General features: G+C 41.3%; 1 protein-coding gene across 2 annotated transcripts in view; it reads left to right on the top strand.

The window, feature by feature from the left end:
* Positions 1–23,992, top strand: part of plxna2 (plexin A2) — a 519,114-nt gene that overhangs the window by 433,028 nt on the left and 62,094 nt on the right. For both annotated transcript variants that reach the window (XM_079558784.1, XM_079558785.1), the window contains exons 22-24: positions 2,517–2,785; positions 22,882–22,948; positions 23,064–23,210. In XM_079558784.1, coding sequence (XP_079414910.1) covers positions 2,517–2,785; positions 22,882–22,948; positions 23,064–23,210 — 483 coding nt within the window. The remainder of the gene's footprint in view (positions 1–2,516; positions 2,786–22,881; positions 22,949–23,063; positions 23,211–23,992) is intronic.

Below are 23,992 nucleotides of genomic sequence, written 5' to 3'. Positions count from 1 at the left end.
ACCCCCACAGGGACTACGGGAAGGATTTATTAAGGTAAACACATTACTTAGTACTGCTTTAAGGGATTAAATAATAAAAAATCCCTCTGAAAAAATCTTCCAAATATTGTTCAGTCCAAGGCTGGAAAATGTGAAGTCTTTAGGTCCGACTGACGTGGACATAGTGTCGCCACAATGACAGAAAAATGTGTTTTGAGAAAAAGGCCCTTCAAATTGCATTCTCCCATATAAGTCTATGGGGGAACATTGAATCAGCGCAATATTTAAACATGTTGTTGTGAAGATTAGGCATATTTTCTGTTACCGGGTGAAAGCTTATATGTTCAGAGACCAATTTGGCCCAAAACCTGAAAACTGAAAAAATTGCCTGTATTGTCTAAAATCATATTAGCGTCTGTATGATAAACAAACTCGAGTGAAGACTTTGGGGAGTTCATGAATGTCAGAATGAAAATGTTAAAAGATTAAATATCCTTCAAGACAAACAAAGTTGCTTTTAGGCAAATGAGAATTGGTTTTGGTTCTGAGCTTGTTGTGTGTATAAGATAATTATTATGTGTTCAAGGTGTTGCTTCAGTTGCACGAGCGACAAAGAACAAATTCGAGTGGAGGTTGAAAGTTGCTCATCGCGTTCATTCATTATCCATCCATAGACGTTTTCTTTGAGAGTCTAAAATGTCATCCTCAAAGCAAAGCGTTGGCGAATTTCATTTCACCAAGACCCAAAAATACCACTCGGGCCTCAAGGCTGCACTAAAAGGCAAAGTAATTAATTCACCGAGTCAGTTTGCAAAATGTCAGAATGTGCCCTCCTTAATTAAGACTAAACTTTCTTTTATTACGTGAAAACCCTGAGTGCAGCCGTGACTGTACAGTTCTGAACGGGTTTTGTGTCTAAGTATCACCTTTCCCCTGCGAGTGGTCTGACAATGGAGTAGAAAACCAAATCGCAGCTAACCGGTGCTCCTTCGCCAACGCAAGTCAATAATTGATTAAAACGCTCTCAGTTACTGACCATAAATGTAGCCTGTGTCTGACGGGGGTGAAACATGAGTGAAAGCGTTTGGAAAAATCTTTATTTGGTGTGGCGCAAGGTCAGGCTGAAACCGGACCAAATGAATCCACTTTGAGACAAAAAAAGAACTTTTGTCCCAAACTTTATTTACCGTAAATTCTCTAATACTGGCCTGTATTCCATTAGCGGCCGGGTCTCCGACAGGGGCCGGGTCTCTAACAGAGCCGGGTTCGCGGCTGGCGGAGGCAAATTAAAGCCGGTCTCTAAAACAGGCCGGGGCTTTTATTAGAAACTATAGAGGTAGAAATATTCCCCATGTTAGGAATTTGTCTCATACTGGTGTAAATGAAAACTCTCGTGCAGGAAGTAACAAATGGGAACCCGGGCCGAGGGGGACGCTGCGGAGGAGCTGATCCGAGCGTAACTTTGACACAGATTTAGCCACTTTTCAAACCTCCTGTGACCATATTTGGAAACAGGGCAAATGTTGTGTGACCCTCCAGGGTTTTAATAAAGTCTCCATCGCGTCTTCAAAGCACGTCCAGCTGCTCCGTGTGCAGGTCAGTCCCACGCCTCAAAATAACTCCTCCCATCAGCGCGAGCGTCTCGTCTTCTCTCGGGTCAGTCTCATGATCGATCACAAACACAAACGCTCCGTCTAAACTCGCCTTTTACACAAGAAAACAACAAATAATCCGGTCCGCGGTAAAAACGAAACAGAAACCTGAAGTGACACTGATGTCAAAGCTCCGCTAACAGCAACGAAACACTTCCTGTTGTCCCGACAAAATAAAAGGCGTCAATGTTCCAGCCGCTGGGAGAGGGTTTGAAATGTTCATTAATAAATGAACCTAATATTTTAGGTGCAAATGGACACAAATCTCGTTTTTCTTCGTTTTCCTGGTCGTCCGTTTTGCTCAAATAGAAATAAAGGCCTGTCTCTAACTGTGGCCTGGTTCCAATAAAGGCCTGGTCCTAGATGCCCTTGAGTAAATAAAGGCCCGGCCTATATTAGAGCATTTACGGTACTTCACATACCATGTTTAACTTAAAGGGGCTAGATGCAAGTTCGCCATTTTATACTCACTACTGCCACCTCAGGTCATACATGTAACTGCAGCTTCTATATTAAGCTCGTGCATGACGGCAATTCGGACCCGAAGTGACACGTTTTTGAGTGACAGTGCAGGATTTTAGAGGCCGTTGTGGTGAACAGGTCTCATTTTACACATTAGGACATGGCTAGAACATGTAGGGGAAGGACAATACATAGTTTTAACATTTTTAAACTCCGTATAGTCCCTTCCATGACTATCAACTTGTCTCTGTCATGGCACCTATGGGAGGCTGCATTTACTTCATTCTAAATGTTTTCTTCATCAAAAACATACCTGGAGTTATGTTGTGTGTGCACCGCATGTCACAAAACTCACAAACTGAATCGATGACAATACTAAATAGTTGCTATAATGTTTTTGTTTTTTTCATGTTCCACGATCAGGTGTCCGGAAACGGCCAGCTGCACGTGGAGAAGGCCTTGAAGGTTTTTGGCCAGCTCATCAACAACAAAGTCTTCCTGCTGACCTTCATCCGGACGCTGGAGATGCAGCGCTCCTTCTCCATGCGGGACAGGGGGAACGTGGCCTCCCTCATCATGACGGCTCTGCAGGGGCGGCTGGAGTACGCCACCGATGTCCTGAAACACCTGCTCTCGGACCTCATCGACCGCAACCTGGAGAGCAAGAACCACCCCAAGCTGCTCCTGCGCAGGTCAGCATGCAGTTTTGAGACTTTGTAAGAGGAGAGATTGGCTCAATCCGAAACCATCAAATTGTAGCCTCTAAGCACTAACACTAGCAACTAACTCCTTAACCTTTCATGGGTCGACTGTTAGATCTGTGCAGTTAGTGAACTAGACCTTCAGCAGCATTTGAACAATCCGTCCGTCCTTAAACAGGGGAAAGGGAAGTGACATCACCAACAGCTGCTTTTCTTCTTCTTTAAAGTTATTGGTGGAGTGCAGGCCAAACAAAAGTGCATGTCGCCCCCTAGTGTCCAACAACAACATAGTGTCCAAACAAAGACAATTAAGGAGAAAAATAAATCCAAATGATCCAAACATTTCCCTTTAGTCTTATTTTATTTCAACAGCTGTTTCATAAAGCTACATTATGCAAATGATCCATGTGGCTTAAGTTTCTACTAAATGAAAACAAAAGCATTTAATCCGTTTCCTGAGTTTCCTCTTTAACACTGACATGTGACTGAGCTGTGGGGACGACAACATGGATTTATCACTTTTATAAAGTTTGGCTTGTGCAGAATCTTAATTTTTGATTATTTTTTATTATTAAATGTGCTCCTGTCAATCAACAGTGGTTGCGCATGAATCACTCGGGGGGGGTGGGGGGATTTGGCGCAGTGGCTTGTGGGATGGCACATAGCTCCTAATCACTGGTTAGTTAGCATCAGAGGTCCCTATGCTAAAGTGGCCATGATAGTTAGCATCAGAGGTCCCTATGCTAAAGTGGCCATGATAGTTAGCATCAGAGGTCCCTATGCTAAAGTGGCTATGATAGTTAGCATCAGAGGTCCCTATGCTAAAGTGGCCATGATAGTTAGCATCAGAGGTCCCTATGCTAAAGTGGCCATGATAGTTAGCATCAGAGGTCCCTATGCTAAAGTGGCTATGATAGTTAGCATCAGAGGTCCCTATGCTAAAGTGGCTATGATAGTTAGCATCAGAGGTCCCTATGCTAAAGTGGCTATGATAGTTAGCATCAGAGGTCCCTATGCTAAAGTGGCCATGATAGTTAGCATCAGAGGTCCCTATGCTAAAGTGGCTATGATAGTTAGCATCAGAGGTCCCTATGCTAAAGTGGCCATGATAGTTAGCATCAGAGGTCCCTATGCTAAAGTGGCCATGATAGTTAGCATCAAGGCTCCTTTTCCTAACTCCTTCCTAACTGACTTACCAATTCGGAGGCAACTTGCCATGGCGGACGCTGACGCACATCCGGTTTGGCGTAAGAGCTCTTAGCAATCTGACCGTTTCGGAAGCAACCATTGAAACCGAGACAGACTTAGATCCCTAGCAGTAAGAAATTGTCAAAGAGAGCGAGGAGGATTGGAAGAACCGCACATATTCCGAGGCGTAAATAAGCTTCACGTACCCATGCATCCTCGTGTCAAACTTGCAAAGTAAACTTCCGACCCGCAGTGACAGCGTGTGCGCCAAACGCCACACACCTCACGTAAAGCAGAACATGGAGACTTTAAATAATTCTGCAGGACTATCTCGCGCTGTGTGTTTTTCTCCCTCCCTCTCTAAGCCAGTGTCATTCTCGGTTATTCTCCAGACCTGTGCAATGTGCATCCCATAAAACATTCAGACCGGCTTTTCCTCTCACTGAACATTGTTTTGTGTGTGCGGGAGTGTGGTCTAAATGCTAAAAGTTTAAAACGCTCCTCTTCTACGTCAGCTGCTTCCTCGACTTTAGGAAGTAGTTGGTTTGTGTTCCACCGTTTTGCTCCCAAAATCGTGCTTCAGCTACAGAGCCCGAATATAATTGTATACATCAGTGAACTGCTGTAGAGTCTCAGTGAATGAGTCTTGTCATGTATTTCTGAGCCCTTCTGTTCATGAGCAATCAATGAACAGTTTAGGGGAGTTTGTAAGAGATAAGATAAGAGATGGTACTTTATTGAGTATTGTAGCAGCTGTTCTCTTAATCTGATGTGTTTGTCTGGCAGAAACCGTCCTCATTGTGCCTTTATCTGCACAAACCTGTGTGTGCCCTGAATCAGCCACAAATCTCTCATTCGTATGATGATTAATCTTTCATGAAATATCGAAGGTTTTCATACCTAGACCAAGGAATTCAATTATTTCACGCTTTGCATCAGCAGAGAGATCCCTTTTCTTTCCCATATTGCTTGAAAATTATGATCTGCTTCATAATGTGAAACGTCCTTTTTCATTAGTTTTTCCCTTAAACGAATAGGCCACCGTTTTTCCATACTGAGATATGTTCTTACCTGAGCTTTGACGAGTTCTTTAGGACCTGTCTGATCTTCCCCCGTGCCTTCAGTCACGTAAACACAGCGCAGACGGCGTTAGCATTTAGCCTCTCCCTCTCTCCTCTATAGCTCCAAAACAGGTCAAGATAGAAGCTACCAAGCTCTTCCACGTTTTCCCTATTTAAATATGGTTACGTGAAGTGTTACACTACAAAGTATAATTACACACAATTAAACTATGTGGATTTTCTAAGCGGATAAAAGGGGGAACTATATTGTAAGGCGTAATAATACCAGGAGTAGTTTGGCATCCGCGCAGTAAAGTGAAGATTACTGCGCAGTAAAGTGAAGATTACTGCGCGGATTTCGAACTACTCCTGGTAAGAACATATCTCAGTATGTAAAAACCGTGGCCTATTCCTTTAACTGGGCTTAACCTGACAACTAACCATCCCAGGCGTCTGAGATTGATGTCATTTACCTTTTTTGACACTGAAATACAATCCTGCTTCCGCTCTAGAGCAGGGGTCATGACAAGATGCAGCTTAAATATAATTATATACATACTTTTTATCAATTTATGATGACTAACTGTCCAAACAATTTACGGACAACATTCTTGCCAAAGACCCACGATGACCACGACTCACTCAAAAGGTCTTGCATTGTTGGGTTGAAACCGGCCAGTTGAGAACCACTTACACAGAGGATCGGAAAGCTGTCCTTGAGTCAAGGTTAAAATAGCCAGAATTTGTATAATCGTCTCAGCAGTGGCCCCTGTCACCTCCCGGCTTTCATTATCCCGCTTTATTAAAAACACCACAGGACCTGATCTTCGGTCCTGCAGTGGAATCTTACCGAGATAAATGTCCCATCGTTTTATAATTGAAACAAATTTATAAAGAACATGGGAGATGATCCATGAGACAGCGCTGTTTGCTCTCGTGTGGACGCAGAGCCGCAGTTAAAGCAGCCCGTTTCTCAGTGAGTGGTTTCAGGGCCGAAGCAGCAGCGGTAGTAAAAGCTGTAGTCACATGTCGGCTGTATGAATAATTACTGCGTGCACAGGGCCTGGCCTCATGTCCACATGAAGGAGATCACATCATCTGGACCCCAGAGTCAAGGAAGTGCCATATTTCTGTCATTTATTTATATTACAGTGGCTTCAAAGTGCACACTGTAACTCTCCTTTAAATGCAGGCCACCAAAAGCACAGTAATAGATAGATATATTATTAAACTGCCATTTATGTTGCATTTTAGGGCAAAGTGTCATAAATGTGGACAGTTGTTCAAAAGTTCACTACACTATAGTACCACTCATAGAAATCGAAAGGACTAAAGGCGTTCGATCCAGTGTTAATTTCGTCGACTAAAATATTTAGTCTTAATTTTAGTCAAAGTGATATTTTTGACGACTAAAATTGGACTAAAACTAAATTAAAAGTTTCTCATGAGACTAAAACTGTGACTAAAATGTCCAGATATTTTAGTCGACTAAAATAAGACTTTAATAAAAATGAAAGGAGAGACTAAAATCATCCAAACTTCTATTGAGCGTCTGAAAGAGCCTCAGATCATGTAAATTCTCTGCCAAAGGATCAGCTCTGAGCTTTGTTCATGAGGAGCAGCTCCATGAAGCAGAGGAACAAGATTAAACATGATTATAATGAAGATTATCAATGCAAAGTCGACTAAATTAGTCTTAAGTTTAGTCGACTAAATTTACGTGCAATTTTAGTCGACTAAAACTAGACTAAAATTAAATTCCATTTTAGTCCAAAGACTAAAACTAAATTAAAATATGTTGTCAAAATTAACACTGGTTCGATCGAGCTAGTCTGGGCAACTTTTCAGAGTCCGTTAGCCTGCTCACTGCATTTTCGCTCTTGCCGTCAGCATTAGCCATCAAACATTGCAAAGTATGAACAATCCAGATGTTTCCAGCTGTTGCCAACCCATCAACCACATAAAGGTGATGTCAAAGCCTTGCTAGAAATCATGTGAATCATGTGAAATCAATGAATGTATAGACCTTGGAGATTTGACCTCAAATACAAATCAGTGTCTTAAAGTGTCCTCTGAGCCCAATGCTAAATCAAATGCAGTGAGGTTTTTGCTTTTGTGGGGCCAAATACACATCCAATCCACTGAACATCATCTTGTTAGATGTTGATGGTAAAGAAACCACAGAAATGATATAAATGCCATGAAACGGCCAAAACATCTCTCACCATCCTTAAGTGTAGTGCTTCTCTATTCATTTGTATGGGGATAGACGGCTCCATTTATATCGGGTCCTGGATTTCAGCAACAAAAGGTGCGTTTGTAGGAACAGGCTCAGATAGCTAAATACATTTATCTTATTTCTATGGTGCCACTACATGCTAAATGAATTGGTGGTGGTTGTCATAGCGATGTCATAACGCTTCTTCATGTGGTACTCAGAGTTCAGTTTAGCGGAAATTGCTTTAATTAAGGTCTATTTCAGATTCTTGCTGGACCTGCTTTAATCCTGATTGGAAAGTTAAACATTTTATGAGGGGGTGCTATAGGTGTGCACGGTTTTAGAACTACTGGTTTAGGCTATAGGTCGGCTCACACTACACGACTTTTATGCCCGATTTTGCTCTAATTCTCAGTCGTGCCGAGTCTAATCGAGTCGCGTCTAGTGGAAGGCGGTCACACAGAGTCGGGGCGTGTAGTGTGGGGGGTCGTGTAGTGTGGGGGGGTCGTGTAGAGTGGGGGGGTCGTGTAGTGTGGGGGGCACAAAGACGCGACTATACTTCAGTCGTAGGAAATCAAACATGTTTGATTTTGGACGCACGGGAGAAACGTGGGTGATTTTACCGACACAAATGTGAATGACAGAGTGATATAAAGACAGAAAAACACCGCCGCGCCTCCTTTTTTCACTTCTCTGTTAAACCAGCGGCACAAACGACTCATTTCATGGCCACAGCCCCACACACGAAACAGCACAACTTTATATCACCAAAAGTTCACGACAGCCACCTTTTCCAGCTGCATTTCAACCACGAACAGAGTTTAGCGGCTCTTACTGAGTTTGGAGACGAACTGTTTAGCTTCAGCTCGCTGCTAACGGCGGCTAGCCTCTCCGCTAACGGCGGCTAGCCTCCCCGCTTTCTCCTCCATCTCGAGGCTGAGGTCCGTCTCCTTTTCTTATTAAATCCACTGAAACACGTCCCGCTTCTTCCTGTCGCCAACTTTTATCTCCATGTGACAGAACTATAGCCCAGTTGAAGCTTCGTAGTAGCAGTAAGCTAGCGCTGCGGTGTTGTGACATTGTTGACACCGTTGACCAATCGGGACACACACGTTATCCCGCGCTCACAAACACAGGCCTGTCTTTGCGGATTTGGGGTCAGTTTTGGAAGCCGTAGAGACGACAGATGCGCTGTGTTATAAAACATCAGCTGTTTGTCAGAATCGTGAGTCGCTCTTACGATTCTCAGTCGTTAAGTGTGAACCCCCAGACATTCGGAAATCGACCTGAATCCAGTCGTGTAGTGTGGACCCCCCATTCTATATGAAATCGTTTAAGACTAGAAAAGTCGTGTAGTGTGTGCTGACCTTATGCTGCATATAAACAAATAAACAAACTTATGAGCTCAAGACATTTGAGACATACAAATGTCTCTGAAACACAGAAGAGGCACCAAAGCCCCCCCCCAGCGGCAGCAGATAGGAGGGAGCTGCGTAGGAGGAAGAATAAGGAGGAGGTGGAGGAGCTGACTAGTGCGGGACACCACGCTCTGAAACAGGGACAAACCCAGAAGGCGGTGCACAGGTTTCAGAGGAGCACGGACGGCAGCTTTCCCCGCCTCCAAAAGCACAATTTCGTTGTATAACTTACTTACTTACTTGTGATGAAGACTAAATACATTTTTATTCCTCTGCTTTAGTAAAAATGATGTCGAGAACCCCTATCTTTAGAAAAAAATCCTCAATGCACTCTGTTATCCTGCACAAAGAGCGTGCCAAAGAAACAGAACAAACAGAAAAGATGATTAGGGGAAACTTGAGAGGCGGTTTTAAAATATGCAGGAGCACGGAGTCTTTTAACAATGCCAGTACAGTTAAGCAAATAAACATTTTAATCCATCAAATTTAATGGAATGTGAGCACTTTCCCCCGGAGGAGCGCGCGATGTGAAGTGGGCAGTGCATTAGCCATTCTCTGTGTAGAGTCTATCTGTGGCCGGCGTTCAAACCACTGCTCCCGCCGCCTCCCGCATCCCCCTATATTCCTAATTACCCATGTATTATTTATGCCTTATTAATGAGGGTTAAAGCCTGATCGAAACATCCCATTAGCCGTTTCTTCTATACTGATGAATGGACTTTGTAGCACCTCATTTGTTTACACGCGCTCATTTATACGCGCGCATGCAAATATTTCCATTTAGGCTCCGTTTCTGCGGCGGTCGTCAGTGGCACGGATAGTAGGAAAGCCTTTGGGCTGAATTTGCAGGACGGAAAACAAGCCGATGTCAATTATCGGAGAACGTAGCAAAGACGGCTAATGAGAATGGAGAGAGGAGCGCCGTTGGCCCCGTGTAACGGCGCTGTGTTGGAGCGCCAGGGGCCGGTTTGCGTGTTGTAAATCTGTGAAATGGTGCGGGCCATGCTTCATTTACTTCAAAACGACACCTTCTTATGCAATATGCCACATTCCATAGAGGCGCTTTTCATCTTACAGTGTCCTTTCCCCGTATGGCCATTGACTAAATGTACTCTCGTTCTCAATGTGGTTGAAAAGGGGCAGAAGGTTTGCTGCGTTTCTTTCTTTTTTCCAAGTCAAAAGATGGGGGGTCGAACATCATGTGGATGAATGTGGCTGGTCTTTTGGGCATCTACAGCAGCATCTGAATTAATACTAAAGCGTGCATTAAAGCCACTATACCTGATTTCTTCCTCTTTTGTTGTTTGTAGTAAAAAAAAAGTTAAAGCAGAACTAAGTAACTCATGTCCCTAGAGGCCATAAGCACCACTGCAGGTGTTGTGGCATGTTGCGTTTTTTTACTCTACTAATTATCCGTGACTTGGCTGTAAATACTGTTTAAGTGGCGCTAGCCCGCAGTTAGCTTTGCCCGTTAGCCTGTTAGCTTCTTCTTCGTGATTCCATGTGTGTGTATTGGGGCCTCTGAGCCGGAGGCAGGAAAGTTGGTTCCTGGTTTTCTGGCCAGAGACACCAGGGGGAGATGAAAGACCCCCCAATCATCCCATTAACTTGTATTACCCCAGTATTAATTTCGTCGACTAAAATATTTAGTCTTAATTTTAGTCAAAGTGATATCATTGACGACTAAAATTGGACTAAAACTAAATTAAAAGTTTTTAATGAGACTAAAACTATGAGTAAAATGTCCAGATATTTTAGTCGACTAAAATAAGACTAAATAAAAATGAAAAGGAGAGACTAAAATCATCCAAACTTGTATTGAGCGTCTGAAAGAGCCTCAGATCATTTAAATTCTCTGCCAAAGGATCAGCTCTGAGCTTTGTTCATGTGGAGCAGCTCCATGAAGCAGAGGACCAACATTAAATATGATTATAATGAAGATTATCAATGCAAAGTCCACTAAATTAGTCTTAAATTTAGTCGACTAAATTGAGATGCAATTTTAGTCGACTAAAACTAGACTAAAATTGAAAAAAAAAATTAGACTAAATCTCGACTAAAATTAAATTCCATTTTAGTCAAAAGACTAAAACTAAAATAATATATGTTGTCAAAATTAACACTGATTACCCCCAGAGGGACTACGAAAAGGATTTACTTAAACAAGTTACTTAGTTCTTCTTTAAGTAGGGCTTTAGATTGTCTCTAATTAAAATGAATAAAGTCTAACATTGTAGATGACCCCGAGTACCACTTTAACATTTTCTAAAAGTTTAATCCACAAATGTTGACGTTCTATGTAGTATATTCGCACATCAGTATTATACACTATGTAAATATTGTTCATTTGCTCATCATTAAAAAAAACTACATTTGCCCTCTCCTCTATAAGTGCAAATGTATAAGTTTTCTCTCCAAGGCCTGTGCTGATAGCCACATTATTTATATATATATATATATTATATTTAAAAGTGGACTTGGCTCAGGAAACCAAGGAACAGCAAGTTACCAAAGTACTAATGGAGGTCATTCTAAAGCTCTTAAACTCCAGTAAATGCTGAAAAAAAAAACACCCGGTTGGACTGTAAAGAAAGCCTCGGCTCAGACTTCTCCCCCACACTGAACTGATGTTTAAATTAAGATGTGTTTGTCCTCACTACCTAAACAACTTCTCACTCAAATGCCGCACTTTGTTCAATGGTCCATCTAAGGGCTGTGCAATTAATCGAAGTTCGATTACGATTTCGATTACAACAGTAAACGATTACAAAATTAGCATAATCGCAAAAAATCGATTATAATTTTTTTTTTCAATTATTATTATTTTTGTTTTTTAATTTTATTTTTATTTTTTTTATTTTTTTTCCTCAAATTTTAAATTTTTGGATTTTTGTCTTTTTTTGATGGATTTTTGTCTTTTTTCCTGCTGGATTTTTGTCTTTTTTGATGGATTTTTGTCACTTTTTTGCTGGATTTTTGTCTTTTTTTGCTGGATTTTTGTCTTTTTTTGCTGGATTTTTGTCTTTTTTTGCTGGATTTTTGTCATTTTTTTTAATGGATTTTTGTCTTTTTTCCCACTGGATTTTTGTGTTTTTTTGCTGGATTTTTGTAATTTTTTTGCTGGATTTTTGTCTTTTTTTTAATGGATTTTTGTCACTTTTTTTGCTGGATTTTTGTCACTTTTTTACTGGATTTTTGTCTTTTTTTGCTGGATTTTTGTCTTTTTTTTAATGGATTTTTGTCACTTTTTTGCTGGATTTTTTTTTTAAAGGCAACAAATAATCGTTTGAATAATCGTGATTTCAATTATGACAAAAATAATCGTGATTATTATTTTTTCAATAATCGAGCAGCCCTAGGTCCATCTCTGTTTGTCTGGTCAGCCTCGTCGCCGTAATAGACCCATTTTTTGTTGAAAAGGCAACGCAAGACCTGGAACGTTCCACCGAGTGGCTTTAACAACTGCCCACACAACACACGCAGACTTCTGTTCTTCCGCCTCCCCCCTCCCTGTAATGTTCTTTTAATGGAATTACACAACATTACTCCTACAACCTTGAGACTTTTCAATCTCGCATCAGTCTCTTTTCTCCTCAGCGTTTTTTCCGTAATGAGATTTCCGCCCATGCAAGACCGACTGCAACATTATTAACGGGGGCGGCATTGTGTTTGGCATTGGTTTCGATAGGACGCATTCCACCGGCTGCTAATCTAGCCACCCCCCCCCCTCCCCAATTAACCGAACCCCCAGCCCTCTCTGGCGTTTGACGGCCTCAGAAAAGGGAGGATGCATGGCTTAGCTTAAACACTACGCGCGCTAATGAAATCTTGATGTCCATTAGTAAAACTCAATTAATCGGAAGAACGGGGGAAACAAGAGAGATACAAAGTGTATCCATTCACACACACACACACAAAAAAAGCTTTGTTTGACTTCCTTCTTAGGGACTTTGTGGGGCTTAATAAAACGCCTAGTAGCTTCCATTAACTTTCAACACACTTAAGTGCCAGTGGAAAAAAGGAGCGATTTCACTAAAACAGCACTTAAAAAAGAACTACCATTATAAAGGTGTTATTGTCCAAGAGCTTGATTGTGTTAAAGGAATAGGCCACCGTTTTTCCATACTGAGATATGTTCTTACCTGAGCTTTGACGAGTTCTTTAGGACCTGTCTGATCTTCACCAGTTTGGCATCCGCACAGTAAAGTGAAGATTACTGCGCGGATTTCGAACTACTCCTGGTATTATTACGCCTTACAATATAGTTCCACCTTTTATCAGCTTAGAAAATCCACATTGTTTAATTTTGTGTAATTATACTACTTATATACGTGGAAGAGCTTGGTAGCTTCTATATTGTCCTGTTTTGGAGCTATAGAGGAGAGAGGGAGAGGCTAAATGCTAACGCCGTCTGCGCTGTGTTTACGTGACTGAAGGCACGGGGGAAGATCAGACAGGTCCTAAAGAACTCGTCAAAGCTAAGGTAAGAACATATCTCAGTATGGAAAAACGGTGGCCTATTCCTTTAAGAATCGTCCCCTGTTGGTGGCGCCAAATTACCAGACTTTTTCTTTTCCTTGCCGCATCCTTTTCCTTCATACCAGCTAACATCAAGTCCGCTTTTCACAACATCCATAACTACATCTTTTGGATCCTCCTCATTATACCTCCTGGATACGTGGTCAATGGACATGGTGTAGTTCTATCAACACCAGAAGTTATTAGCCAAAACTAATCATGGATGAAGGAGTCGAGGATTTTGCATCAGTTTATATTCAGTTCATATTTTCTGAAATGAACTACAGCTGTTGTCACTCGCTCATTGCTGATTGGTTTATTTCACTGATGATCTGTGAGCTTTAGGCCCGCCCGTTCATACTGCTTCAATTGCTCTGTTACAATGGGCGAGGAACGTGCTTCTCTATGGTCCTTATGGCGGGGAGCTGACATCAGTGTTAATTTTGACAACATATTTTAATTTAGTTTTAGTCTTTTGACGAAAATGTAATTCAATTTTAGTCTAGTTTTAGTCAAAAAAAATCTTCAATTTTAGTCTAGTTTTAGTCGACTAAAATTTCACGTCAATTTAGTCGACTGAATTTAAGACTAATTTAGTGGACTTTGCATTGATAATATTGATTATAATCATATTTAATGTTGTTCCTCTGCTTCATGGAGCTGCTCCTCATGAACAAAGCTCAGAGCTGATCCTTTGGCAGAGAATTTACATGATCTGAGGCTCTTTCAGACGCTCAATACAAGTTTGGATGATTTTAGTCTCTCCTTTTCATTTTTATTTAGTCTTATTTTAGTCGACTAAAATATCTGGACAGTTTAGTCATAGTTTTAGTCTCATGAGAAACTTTTAATTTAGTTTTAGTCCAATTTTAGTCGTCAAAAATATCACTTTGACTAAAATTAAGACTAAATATTTTAGTCGACGAAATTAACACTGGCTGACATTGCCTTAACACCACCCCCTTGTGGCCAGGGGCGACTCCAAAAGACACTTGGAAGCGCTGATTCTAATGAAACTTCCGACCGACCAAGAACAGCTTAAAAGCCTGGCTCCAAAGAGTTTTTCTTTTTCTAAAAAATGCCATGACCCATGTGACCACACTGGGGCAGGTGGAATGTTTTTAACCGCGCTGTCTTTTTGTTTATCAGCCAGATAATTGGAAGCATTTTCAGTGCAGTGACTGGCTCCAGAGCCTGTCAATCAAGCTCTGGAGCTCTGTGGAGGCTCCGCCCGCCCCACGAGCACAGGGCTTCCCGCCTTTTTGCCCTTTTAAGGAACAGGCTACGAAGGAGGAGACATAACGGCCATTAAGGTTCACACAGGACTCGGGATCTTTTCTATGAATGGGCTGAATAGGTATTAATTTATCTCTAATTATTATATCTATGCTCTTTTACCAGACTAACTTCCCTGCACTGCAAAAAGTGAATATCAAGCATTGGCTTAAATGACTTGAATTGAGGAAATGTATCTTGTTTTGAGCGGTTTTCACTCATTTAGACACTTTTCCTGATTGTACCAAGTTTACTTTGCTTGTTTGAGGACATTTCAGACCAGTTCTAGGGTAAATCTCGCTTGAAATAAGAAAGTAAAATTGCCAATGAGACAAGACCAATTTTCTTTCCCCATTGGCAAAGAAAATGACCTGAAATAAGGACGAAATGTATTGAAACGAGTCAGAAACAACTCAGAACAAGTGAAATAATCTAGGAAAAATGCCCAAGAACAACTTAACCAGTCAAAACAACCAAAAATTGGATTATTATGCTCAAATTGAGATGTTTATTCTGATCTAGTTAAATACTTTTTGCAGTGTGTATGGAATGGACAGGGGATAGTATGGATAGGATGGCATGGGCATATTCCAAGATGACGATCTTTGTGACAATCAGGGATTCACCAGACTGAAATTGCTGAAATGAAAAATAAAAAATGCTTCAGGGAGACGTCATTGTCACACTTGGATCGGCCACCGCAGAGTCCAGATCTGAACCCCATTAAAAAAAAAGCAAGCAAAACTAAAGGCCGCCCAACAAAACTGTGTCTGTGTCGCTGTCTCCGCACAACTTCCCCCATGTACCCCCACAGTGCGTGTGTGTTTTTGTGGCCTGTGGGTTAGTTTTGAATATTTGCATTACATTCAAGTCTCCCACTTTTCTGCTGCTCTGTTCGCTCTCCCTACATGTAGATGATGAGCCGGGGACACGTCTACATCTCCCGCTGGCGTGTCTGGCTTCAAATATTCTGTCATCAGTCTTTGATTTCTCTGAAAGCTGCCAATATGGTGGCCGGCAGCTTGTTGAAGGCAGAGCGAATAACACGGCAGCCTGCTTTATTTACAAGGGAAGGCAAGCGTTGAAGGTAAAATATTGGAAGCAGGAAGAGACATGTACTGTCAGCTAATTATGTAGTCTTTAATTTAGCTTGTGTTGATTAAGAACCAGGCAATACCGTCTAACACAGGGGTGCCCAAAGTGGGGCCCGCATCTGGTTAATAACTCTCATTCTCAATGGTAAATTTGGATGCAGTACACTTTTTGTCCACCAGCGTCAAATTGGGGGCGCTGTTTCACTCCTTTCGCAAAGTTAAGGAAACACTGTTCTGGTGTTTTGGTGTTTATCAATCACAGAGCGTCGTAGCATCAACTTTCCCATTTTTCCAACTTTTTCTTTGCAAAAATCGTTGACATCTATGACTTATAAAAGAATTTATGCTGAACGGACACTTCCAAAATGATGTAATGTGGCATTTTCTTTGACTTAAAGAAATGAATGAGCTAAAGTCACTGTAGGTGTTATTTCCATTTTGCTCTATATTGCTACAATAATTGATTTTGTTCTACTAAAACTAGGCTTTTGTAGCATGTTTAACCCCTTAACTCCCACCTGAACTGAGCACATTTTCTCCAGTTTGGCTTTACCCCAATCCAAAAGCTTCTGGAAAAAAGCTGTGAAAATAGCAACAAAACTGAGACGAAAACAATGATGGAAATGTGACAAAAAAGTGACAAAAAATTGATGGAAAAAAAATGAGGAAAAAATGCCAAAAATGTGACAAAAAATGACAAAATAATGACATAAAAGTTACAAAAATGAGTTGAATACCCAACAAAAAAATGATGGGAAAAAAAAATCTGATGACGTGAGGAAAAAGGTTAATTGCATAGATTGAAATAAATGCAAAGGTAAACCAAAAAAGAAAATAAAGTAACTTTTATTATTTGTAGTTATGTTTCACGCTTGACATCGCCGTGTTTGGCCCGCGACCCACAGGCACTTTTTCATTTTGGCCCTCGGAGACAAAAAGTTTGCGCACCCCTGGTCTAACACATATCCCAGGCGACTGCGTTGGCAAAAATAAATACATTGGTTAACATGGCGGGTGATTAGTTAATAAGCTCGTTCAATTATTTAAGGGTGACTATGTAACATTTGTCTGGGGAGTTTTGGTCAAGGTCAAGGTCAAATTTATTTATAGAGCACATTTACAAACAGCAGCCCCTGCCCCAAAGCGCTGTACAGATTCATAAAATAAAACAATCAACATTTAATACAAATAGAATAATAAAAATCAACATGAGAAAAATGCTCAGCTCAGCTCGTGCCGAAGGCCAGTGCAAAAAAGTGAGTCTTCAGCAGGGGCTGGAACTGGGACTGGAAAACAGCCCTGGACTCTGGTCAGTCTGGCCCAAATTAGAGTGAATGTGACACTTCCACAAATACATATGTGAACCTCTGACCCCCCGCCTTAACCGAGGGCATTTTCTCCAGTTCGGCTTTGCCCAAATCCAAAAGGTTTCTTGACTGGAGAGCAACACTGTAATGTCTCATTTGGAAGCTCAAATCTAGAAAAGTGATGGTAACTTTTTGTCACGTTGTCGCTGCATTTTTGTCATGTTTTTGTTGCTTTTTCATTACTTTTTTGTGGCTTTTTGGCCTGTTTTTCGTCACTTTTTTGTCACTTTTTTGTTGTGTTTTCGTCTCTTGTTTTTCTGGGTTTTTTTTCATGTTATTGTTGTTTTTTCATCGCTTTTTTCATTGCATTTTGTTGTGTTTTTGTCACTTTTTTGTTGCTTTTCCAGCACATTTTTGTTTTTGGATGCTTTTCTTTTAACCCCTTAACTCCCACCTGAACCGAGCACATTTTCTCCAGTTTGGCTTTACCCCAATCCAAAAGCTTCTGTGAAAAAGCTGTGAAAAGTGTGACAAAAATTTGATAAAAATGTGACCAAAAAATGGAAAAAAATGGAAAAAATGACAAAAAAAAATGTCAAAAATGTCACAAAAATGACAAAAAAATGACAAAAATTAGACAAAAAAATGACAAAAAAGTGACAAAAAATGACAAAAAAAAATGAGTTACAAAAATGAGTTGAACATCCAACAAAAAAATGATGGAAAAAAATCTGATGACGTGAGGAAAAACATCCTCTCGGTTCAGGTGGGAGTTAAGAGGTTAATCTTTTAGATTTGGGTAACGCTCAGTCTCGCCCGGGGGGTAAGGGTAAGGTAAAGTGAGAGGCCAGACCGGTGGCCTTTCTGTGCTCTTCCAGAATACAGGACACATGGCCAGTCCACCCCTGGTCTTCAGCGAGCGCTTGAAACTCTCCAAAGATGTTACAGTTCTAATATGTAAAGGGAGAGATTTCCACAATTTAGGGCCGGCTACAGTGAAGGCTCGGTCCCCTCTGCTCTTCCGCTTACACCTGGGATGGTCTAGAAGAATTTGTTGGGCAGACCTTTGGTGAAAAATGGCTTTTTTGCTAATTCAGGTGAATTCAAGGGAATATGACTTCCAGTATAAGGTTAATAAAAAAGAACAAAAAGACAACCGGTGAACTCACAACCCAAGCTGCGTTGAAATCCATACACAATCTCAAATTATAACATCTGCTTTATGAAATTCACACTCCAGGAAGAGGGTGTGATGGAAATGTATAAAATGGGAACCCGGCCACTTAAACCAATCGCTTTTTGTCCACTTTCGTCTATCGGCTGGATGCAAAGAGCCTTCACATGCCACTCCCTAATGAGACAGTCTGTCATTGACTCGTCTCACTGACTAAAACAGCCTTTTGTCAACTCCTTTGGCTCTAACCATCCTCCAGGGACGTCTTCCTCCCCTCGCCATGGAAGCGGACGTGGCACAATTATCCCCATAATCGTCATAATCTCCCCTACTACGTCCACTCAGCGCTCGAATAGGTGTAATCATCTTCCCCGCCGCCTTCTAGCTTGTCTTTAATACCTGACCCCTTTTGATTCCCGCTAAGCTTTCCCATCGCATCCAGCCAAATAATCACAGTCATTTCCCGCCGCGTTAAGAGGGTCATTTTGTATAACATGTTGCTGTTAAAAAATCAGCAAAAGAGGCCGAGGAGGGATCGTTCTCGGCGCGGTGACAGTCAATCCGGCAAAGCAAAAATGAACTCTGTGGAGCAGGGACAGTGAGCTCGATACACTTTGGTGCAACTGCATTGAATATCATGTCATATGGTGCGTAACAAGAATTCAAAGAGTCTGCTTTGTAATCGTTTTATGGGGTACACAGACAGGAAAAGGAATTTGGAAGTTTATAGCCGGCTGAAAATATGGTTTGACCCCCAAAAAAATAGCTACAAAAGGTTTTTCAATGGTTGTCAGGTGTGCTTATTAACATACTAAAAGTCGACCAAAATCTGACCACTGGAAAGGTCTCATTTTCAAGATGGCGTCCAAGAGGGTGGCGAGATCCTCCTTCATTATTCATCCTAGACAAGTCACTTTGGTTCTAACCCCATGTTTTGGGTGTCTAGGAATCCAATGGGCTTGTTCAAGTTGTAGTCACATGATCACGTAATTGTATAATAGAAATCGTGGACAAATACTCTATATATTAACATTAGCGAGTTTGTCACGGCAACGGCACACATTTTCAATGCAACCTTACATCGCTCCCCAGAGGCTTAGCGGGGCACGGATGGGCTCGTTTTAAAGCCCCGCCCCTCTTCTTCCCAACGCAATACAAGGCAAGTCTCTGCGACATTTACTCGCGGAGATATTCACTAAAGTCTGCGAGGCGAGCGACCACCCTGACATGGTTTTAGCCTCTCTGTTATCTTAGCATTTTATCAATTAGCATTTGACAAACTCGCTATTGTTAATATATAGAGTCTTTGTCCACGATTTCTATTATACAATTATGTGATCATGTGACTACAACTTGAACAAGCCCATTGGATTCCTAGACACCAAAGTGACTTGGATGAATAATAAAGGAGGATCTCGCCACCCTCTTGGACGCCATCTTGGAAATGAGACCTTTCCAGTGGTCAGATTTTGGTCTGACTTTTAGTATGTTAATAAGCACACCTGATACTACAGAAAACCATTGAAAAACCTTTTGTAGCAATTTTTTTGGGGCTTAGGTGTTTTGTTTTTTCCATATACGCAGCCGCCTATTAAGGGGTTTTCTTCTGGAGTCTTCCTAGATTGAAGTGGATCCATCCTCGTGGTGTTTGGTCTTCCTCGTCTCCTGTAGCTTAGAACGTGCAAAACATAACCAAAGAGATACCCAGCTTGCATATTCACCCTGACCGAGATCTAGTCTTAGAGATGCGGTTGCACACCATTGACGTGTTGCCCCGAAAGCACCGTTTCTCCGTTTGTGCTGCCGTTCTGCTGATTGATTTAACAGTTCGTTCATAAATTCAGTTGGGTTCGCTCAATTTCAAGTGTCCATGGGGAAAAAAAAGACCACCCTTGAAATGTCAATCAATCTTAGCTCTTCACCACTGTTCAATATTCTCTCTGGCGTCCGTCTCAGCTCCACAGTTACCGGGATTGTATCATCAGAGGAACGTGTTCAAGAAAATATATCTTAGTAATAGTTTCGTTTATTTCATTTTACTCACGAAGATTTGTAAATGCAACTATGCTTCGCGCTCCCGGCACCGAGGGGTTTTGCCTGTAGCCGTCTTTAAGCGCTCCATAAGCACTCCTTTTCCATCTGTCGTCCTTCCCACCTGGCTGTTTGTTGGTTAGTGCTGGATCGTCTGCTCCGGAGGGACGGTCTGCTGTGATTTTGTATAGATCTATGAGTTGGTTTGTCTAAAAATACAAATAATCCTAATCCTAATCCTTAAAGTTAACCCCTTAACTCCCACCTGAACCGAGCACAGTTTCTCCAGTTTGGCTTTACCCCCAATCCAAAAGCTTCTGGAAAAAAGCTGTGAAAATAACAACAAAACTGAGACGAAAACAATGATGGAAATGTGACAAAAAAAGTGACGAAAAATGGATGAAAAAGTGGCAAAAATGTCACAAAAATGTCACAAAAAATTGATAAATAAATGACAAAAAAATGACAAAAAAATTGATGAAAAAAAAAGACAAAAATGTGACAAAAAATTGATAAATAAATGACAAAAAAATGACAAAAAAATTGATGAAAAAAAAAGACAAAAATGTGACAAAAAATTGATAAATAAATGACAAAAAAATGACAAAAAAATTGATGAAAAAATGTCAAAAATGAGACAAAAAAATGACACAAATTGATTTAAAAAAAAAAGACAAAAATGTGACAAAAAATTGATTCAAAATTGACGAAAAAATGACAAAAATGTGATAAAAATGTGACAAAAATGTGACGAAAAAATGGACGAAAAAATGACAAAAAATGTGACAAAATGTGACAAAAAAAATGACAAAAAGGAGTTGAACACCCAACAAAAAATGTTGGAAAAAAAAATGTGATGACGTGAGGAAAAACATCCTCTCGCTTCAGGCGGGAGTTAAGAGGTTAAACCATTTCCCCGGCCCTAACCTTCATTTGTGTCATGATATCTCACGTTTTCACAGCAGACTGTCCCTCCGGAGCAGACGATCTAGCACTAACCCTGTTTGTTTTCCCTATCCTCGTTCCGAACGTGAAACTCCTTCCATACGTCCTCGGCTCCTCTGCACCCGCTCTAAAGATCCCGGGCCGTAGTCAGATCTGGCGTGATAAAAGCACCGCGCGCTCGCCGCCGCCGCCGCAAACAGCCAGGGAGGTCAGGCTGCACTTGTGTGTGTTTTCACGGCCAATCGACTCCTTCAGCCTCGCTCCCGTGATTGACTGCGAGGCGAGATAAGAGCAGGTGCACTGCAAAAAAAGGAGGACCGTCTTCATGCGAGTTGAATTCGGGTCAAAGTTTTCGCTATTTTATTCCGTTGATGTACATTGTTTGACACTATTTTGGTGGTTTCAATGAGTTTTTTTGTCCAAGTGAGGCACCGTGTTCTGAATAAAGCTCAATGTGTAGAGATTGGTTCCTGTAGTTGCCGTGCTCCTGACAGGTGGCCCCAGGCGAGTTGAAGGATGGGTCAAAAGCTGAGGACAAATGTCTCCTCAGGGCTCAAAACAACCTCAGTGGGGTCTACTAACCTCAACCTTAGCCATTTTGATTGTCCATAAAGCAAACTGCCATCAACTGTCTTTTTCCAGAAAATGCATTGACAACATACATATACAAAACATAACAGATTTTGCTCGACTACAAAAAATTCTGCCAGTGGGGTCAGCATTTTTTTCTAAGAATTCTTATTTCTAGAATATTTTTCTTATCATAAAACAAGAAAGAAACACTAAATTTAAGCAAATAAATAGCTCGAATTAAGCAAAATGTCCTCAGAAAATGGAATCATTTAAGGAAAACATTCTTATTTTGTGAAGAATTGTGGGATATTTGACTTAAATGTTGCTTGATTTAAGTAAAATGTTCTAAATTACACACGTTTTTGAGCAAAATGTTCTTAATAAATACTAATATTTAAGGAAAGTATTGCCGCGCCCGGAGACCCGTCTCCATGAGGTGGAGCCAGAATCACCTGGCTGGAGGATTCACCTATTGTACATGTTTTTAGTGGTAGGGGAAACGTATGCAGACACGAGGAGAACATGTTCCACACAGAAAGGCCCCGTCCTGGTGGGAATCAGCTCTAACCACTGAGCCACCGCACCGCCCACTTTAAAGAATGGAATGTTTTATCTCTCTGTGAGAATCAGTTCTTACATTAAGAGTTGTTGATCTTAGTTTTTCTTAAAATAAGAAAAACTGAAGAAGATCCAAAAAGTTTTTCTTTCTTGTTACAAGAAAAATTAACATGTTTTTAGCAAATATGTCTGAACAAGAAATAGATTTTATTTCCTAAAAAAAGATTTTTTTTCTCAAGAAAACTTTGCTCGGCAAAACATTATTACTTTCTAGGTAAAAAAAAAGAAAAGTTCTTCTTAAAGTAAGACATTTTTTACTTGCTTAGAATCCGCTTTTTGCAGTGAGAGGAAAGCGAGCAGGAAGAGAGGTGATCAGGCGTTACCTGGCTGTGACAACGCTCATCTCCCCGAACAGCTGAGGCCTGTCACAGCTGCTGACGTCCCGCTGTGACCAACCACTCGTGAAGCCACAAACACTCCATGTAACACCCTCATATAGGCCGGCCGCCGCACTCCGCCGCACCCGGGCGGATAGACGGACGCAGATGGTGGTCCTCCTGCGCGTTTTGCTGGGATCGCATACTTTTAGGCGGTACAAGAAGACGGTGCCACGGAGCGGGAGGACTCCGTGGGGGGAGCCCCTAAAGCGAAATGAGATCAATTATGAACATGATCCAAAGCAAGAATAGACTTTGAGCGTCTGTTTTTTTTCTGCCTGTTGTTGCAGGACTGAGTCGGTTGCAGAGAAGATGCTCACCAACTGGTTCGCCTTCCTCCTTCACAAGTTCCTCAAGGCAAGTTCAACGCAACAGCTACATTTGAGACCCAGTATAAGCAATATAACAACACCATTAGCATTTAGCTTTTAGATTTGTTTCCTTGGGTGAATGCCTTTGTCCGTGCGCTCAGGACTGCGCCGGAGAGCCCCTGTTCATGCTGTACTGCGCCATCAAGCAGCAGATGGAGAAGGGGCCGATCGACGCCATCACCGGAGAGGCCCGCTACTCCCTGAGCGAGGACAAGCTCATCCGCCAGCAAATCGAGTACAAGACTCTGGTACGCCGACACTTCACGAAGCACATACCAAACACACCAGTTAACATTTATTCACATGGATCTTTGTTGTGTTGTTGATATTTCTGGAGATTTTTTTAATTCATGCAGTCCTTTGATAAGAGTTTAGTGGTGCTAGGCTAGTGCTAGGCTAGTGCCAGGCTAGCGCATGTCTATGGTAACGAGTAGCCTGCATTAAAAACCTCTTCAAAATCATCGGGTAGTCCGCCAAACGAAAGTGAATAGTAATAGGTAAGGTAAACAAACTACTGTAGATCCGGTAACCTAGCAGATCACTCCCCGCTGCGTAGCTACAACCAGGAAGCTGATGCTGCTCAAATATAAGTTCTTTTAAATGCAAAATGGTCATATTTAAACAATTATTCAGTCAACACAAACAGGCAGGCTACTAGTTACCATAGACATGCACGAGCTTAGCACTAGCCTAGCACCACTAAACTCTGCAAATATGAGGACCATGAATTAAAAAAGAACACTCTGGATAACTAGGAAATGGGGCCTTATGTCAAAAATCCTGAAATATCCCTTTAAGGTTACCAAACTTTAGATTTAGAATTTAAATGATGGATTTGTCACCGTATGATATTGTAGCTACGATGTTGTTGAAGAATATTGCGGTAGAAGAGGTTGGTTCACAGCGGTCCCTGTACACTGCGTTCCAAATTATTATGCAAATGACATTTTTCTAAGATTTTCTTAAATTGTCAACTTAAATGAGAGTCAGCATAATTTTTTCAAGTCTTTACCTGGTCGAGGATCATTTA

Source organism: Gobius niger (genome assembly GCF_951799975.1).
Source record: "Gobius niger genome assembly, chromosome: 6".
NCBI classification, from domain to species: Eukaryota; Metazoa; Chordata; class Actinopteri; order Gobiiformes; family Gobiidae; genus Gobius; species Gobius niger.
This window is presented reverse-complemented; position numbering and strand designations above follow the sequence as displayed.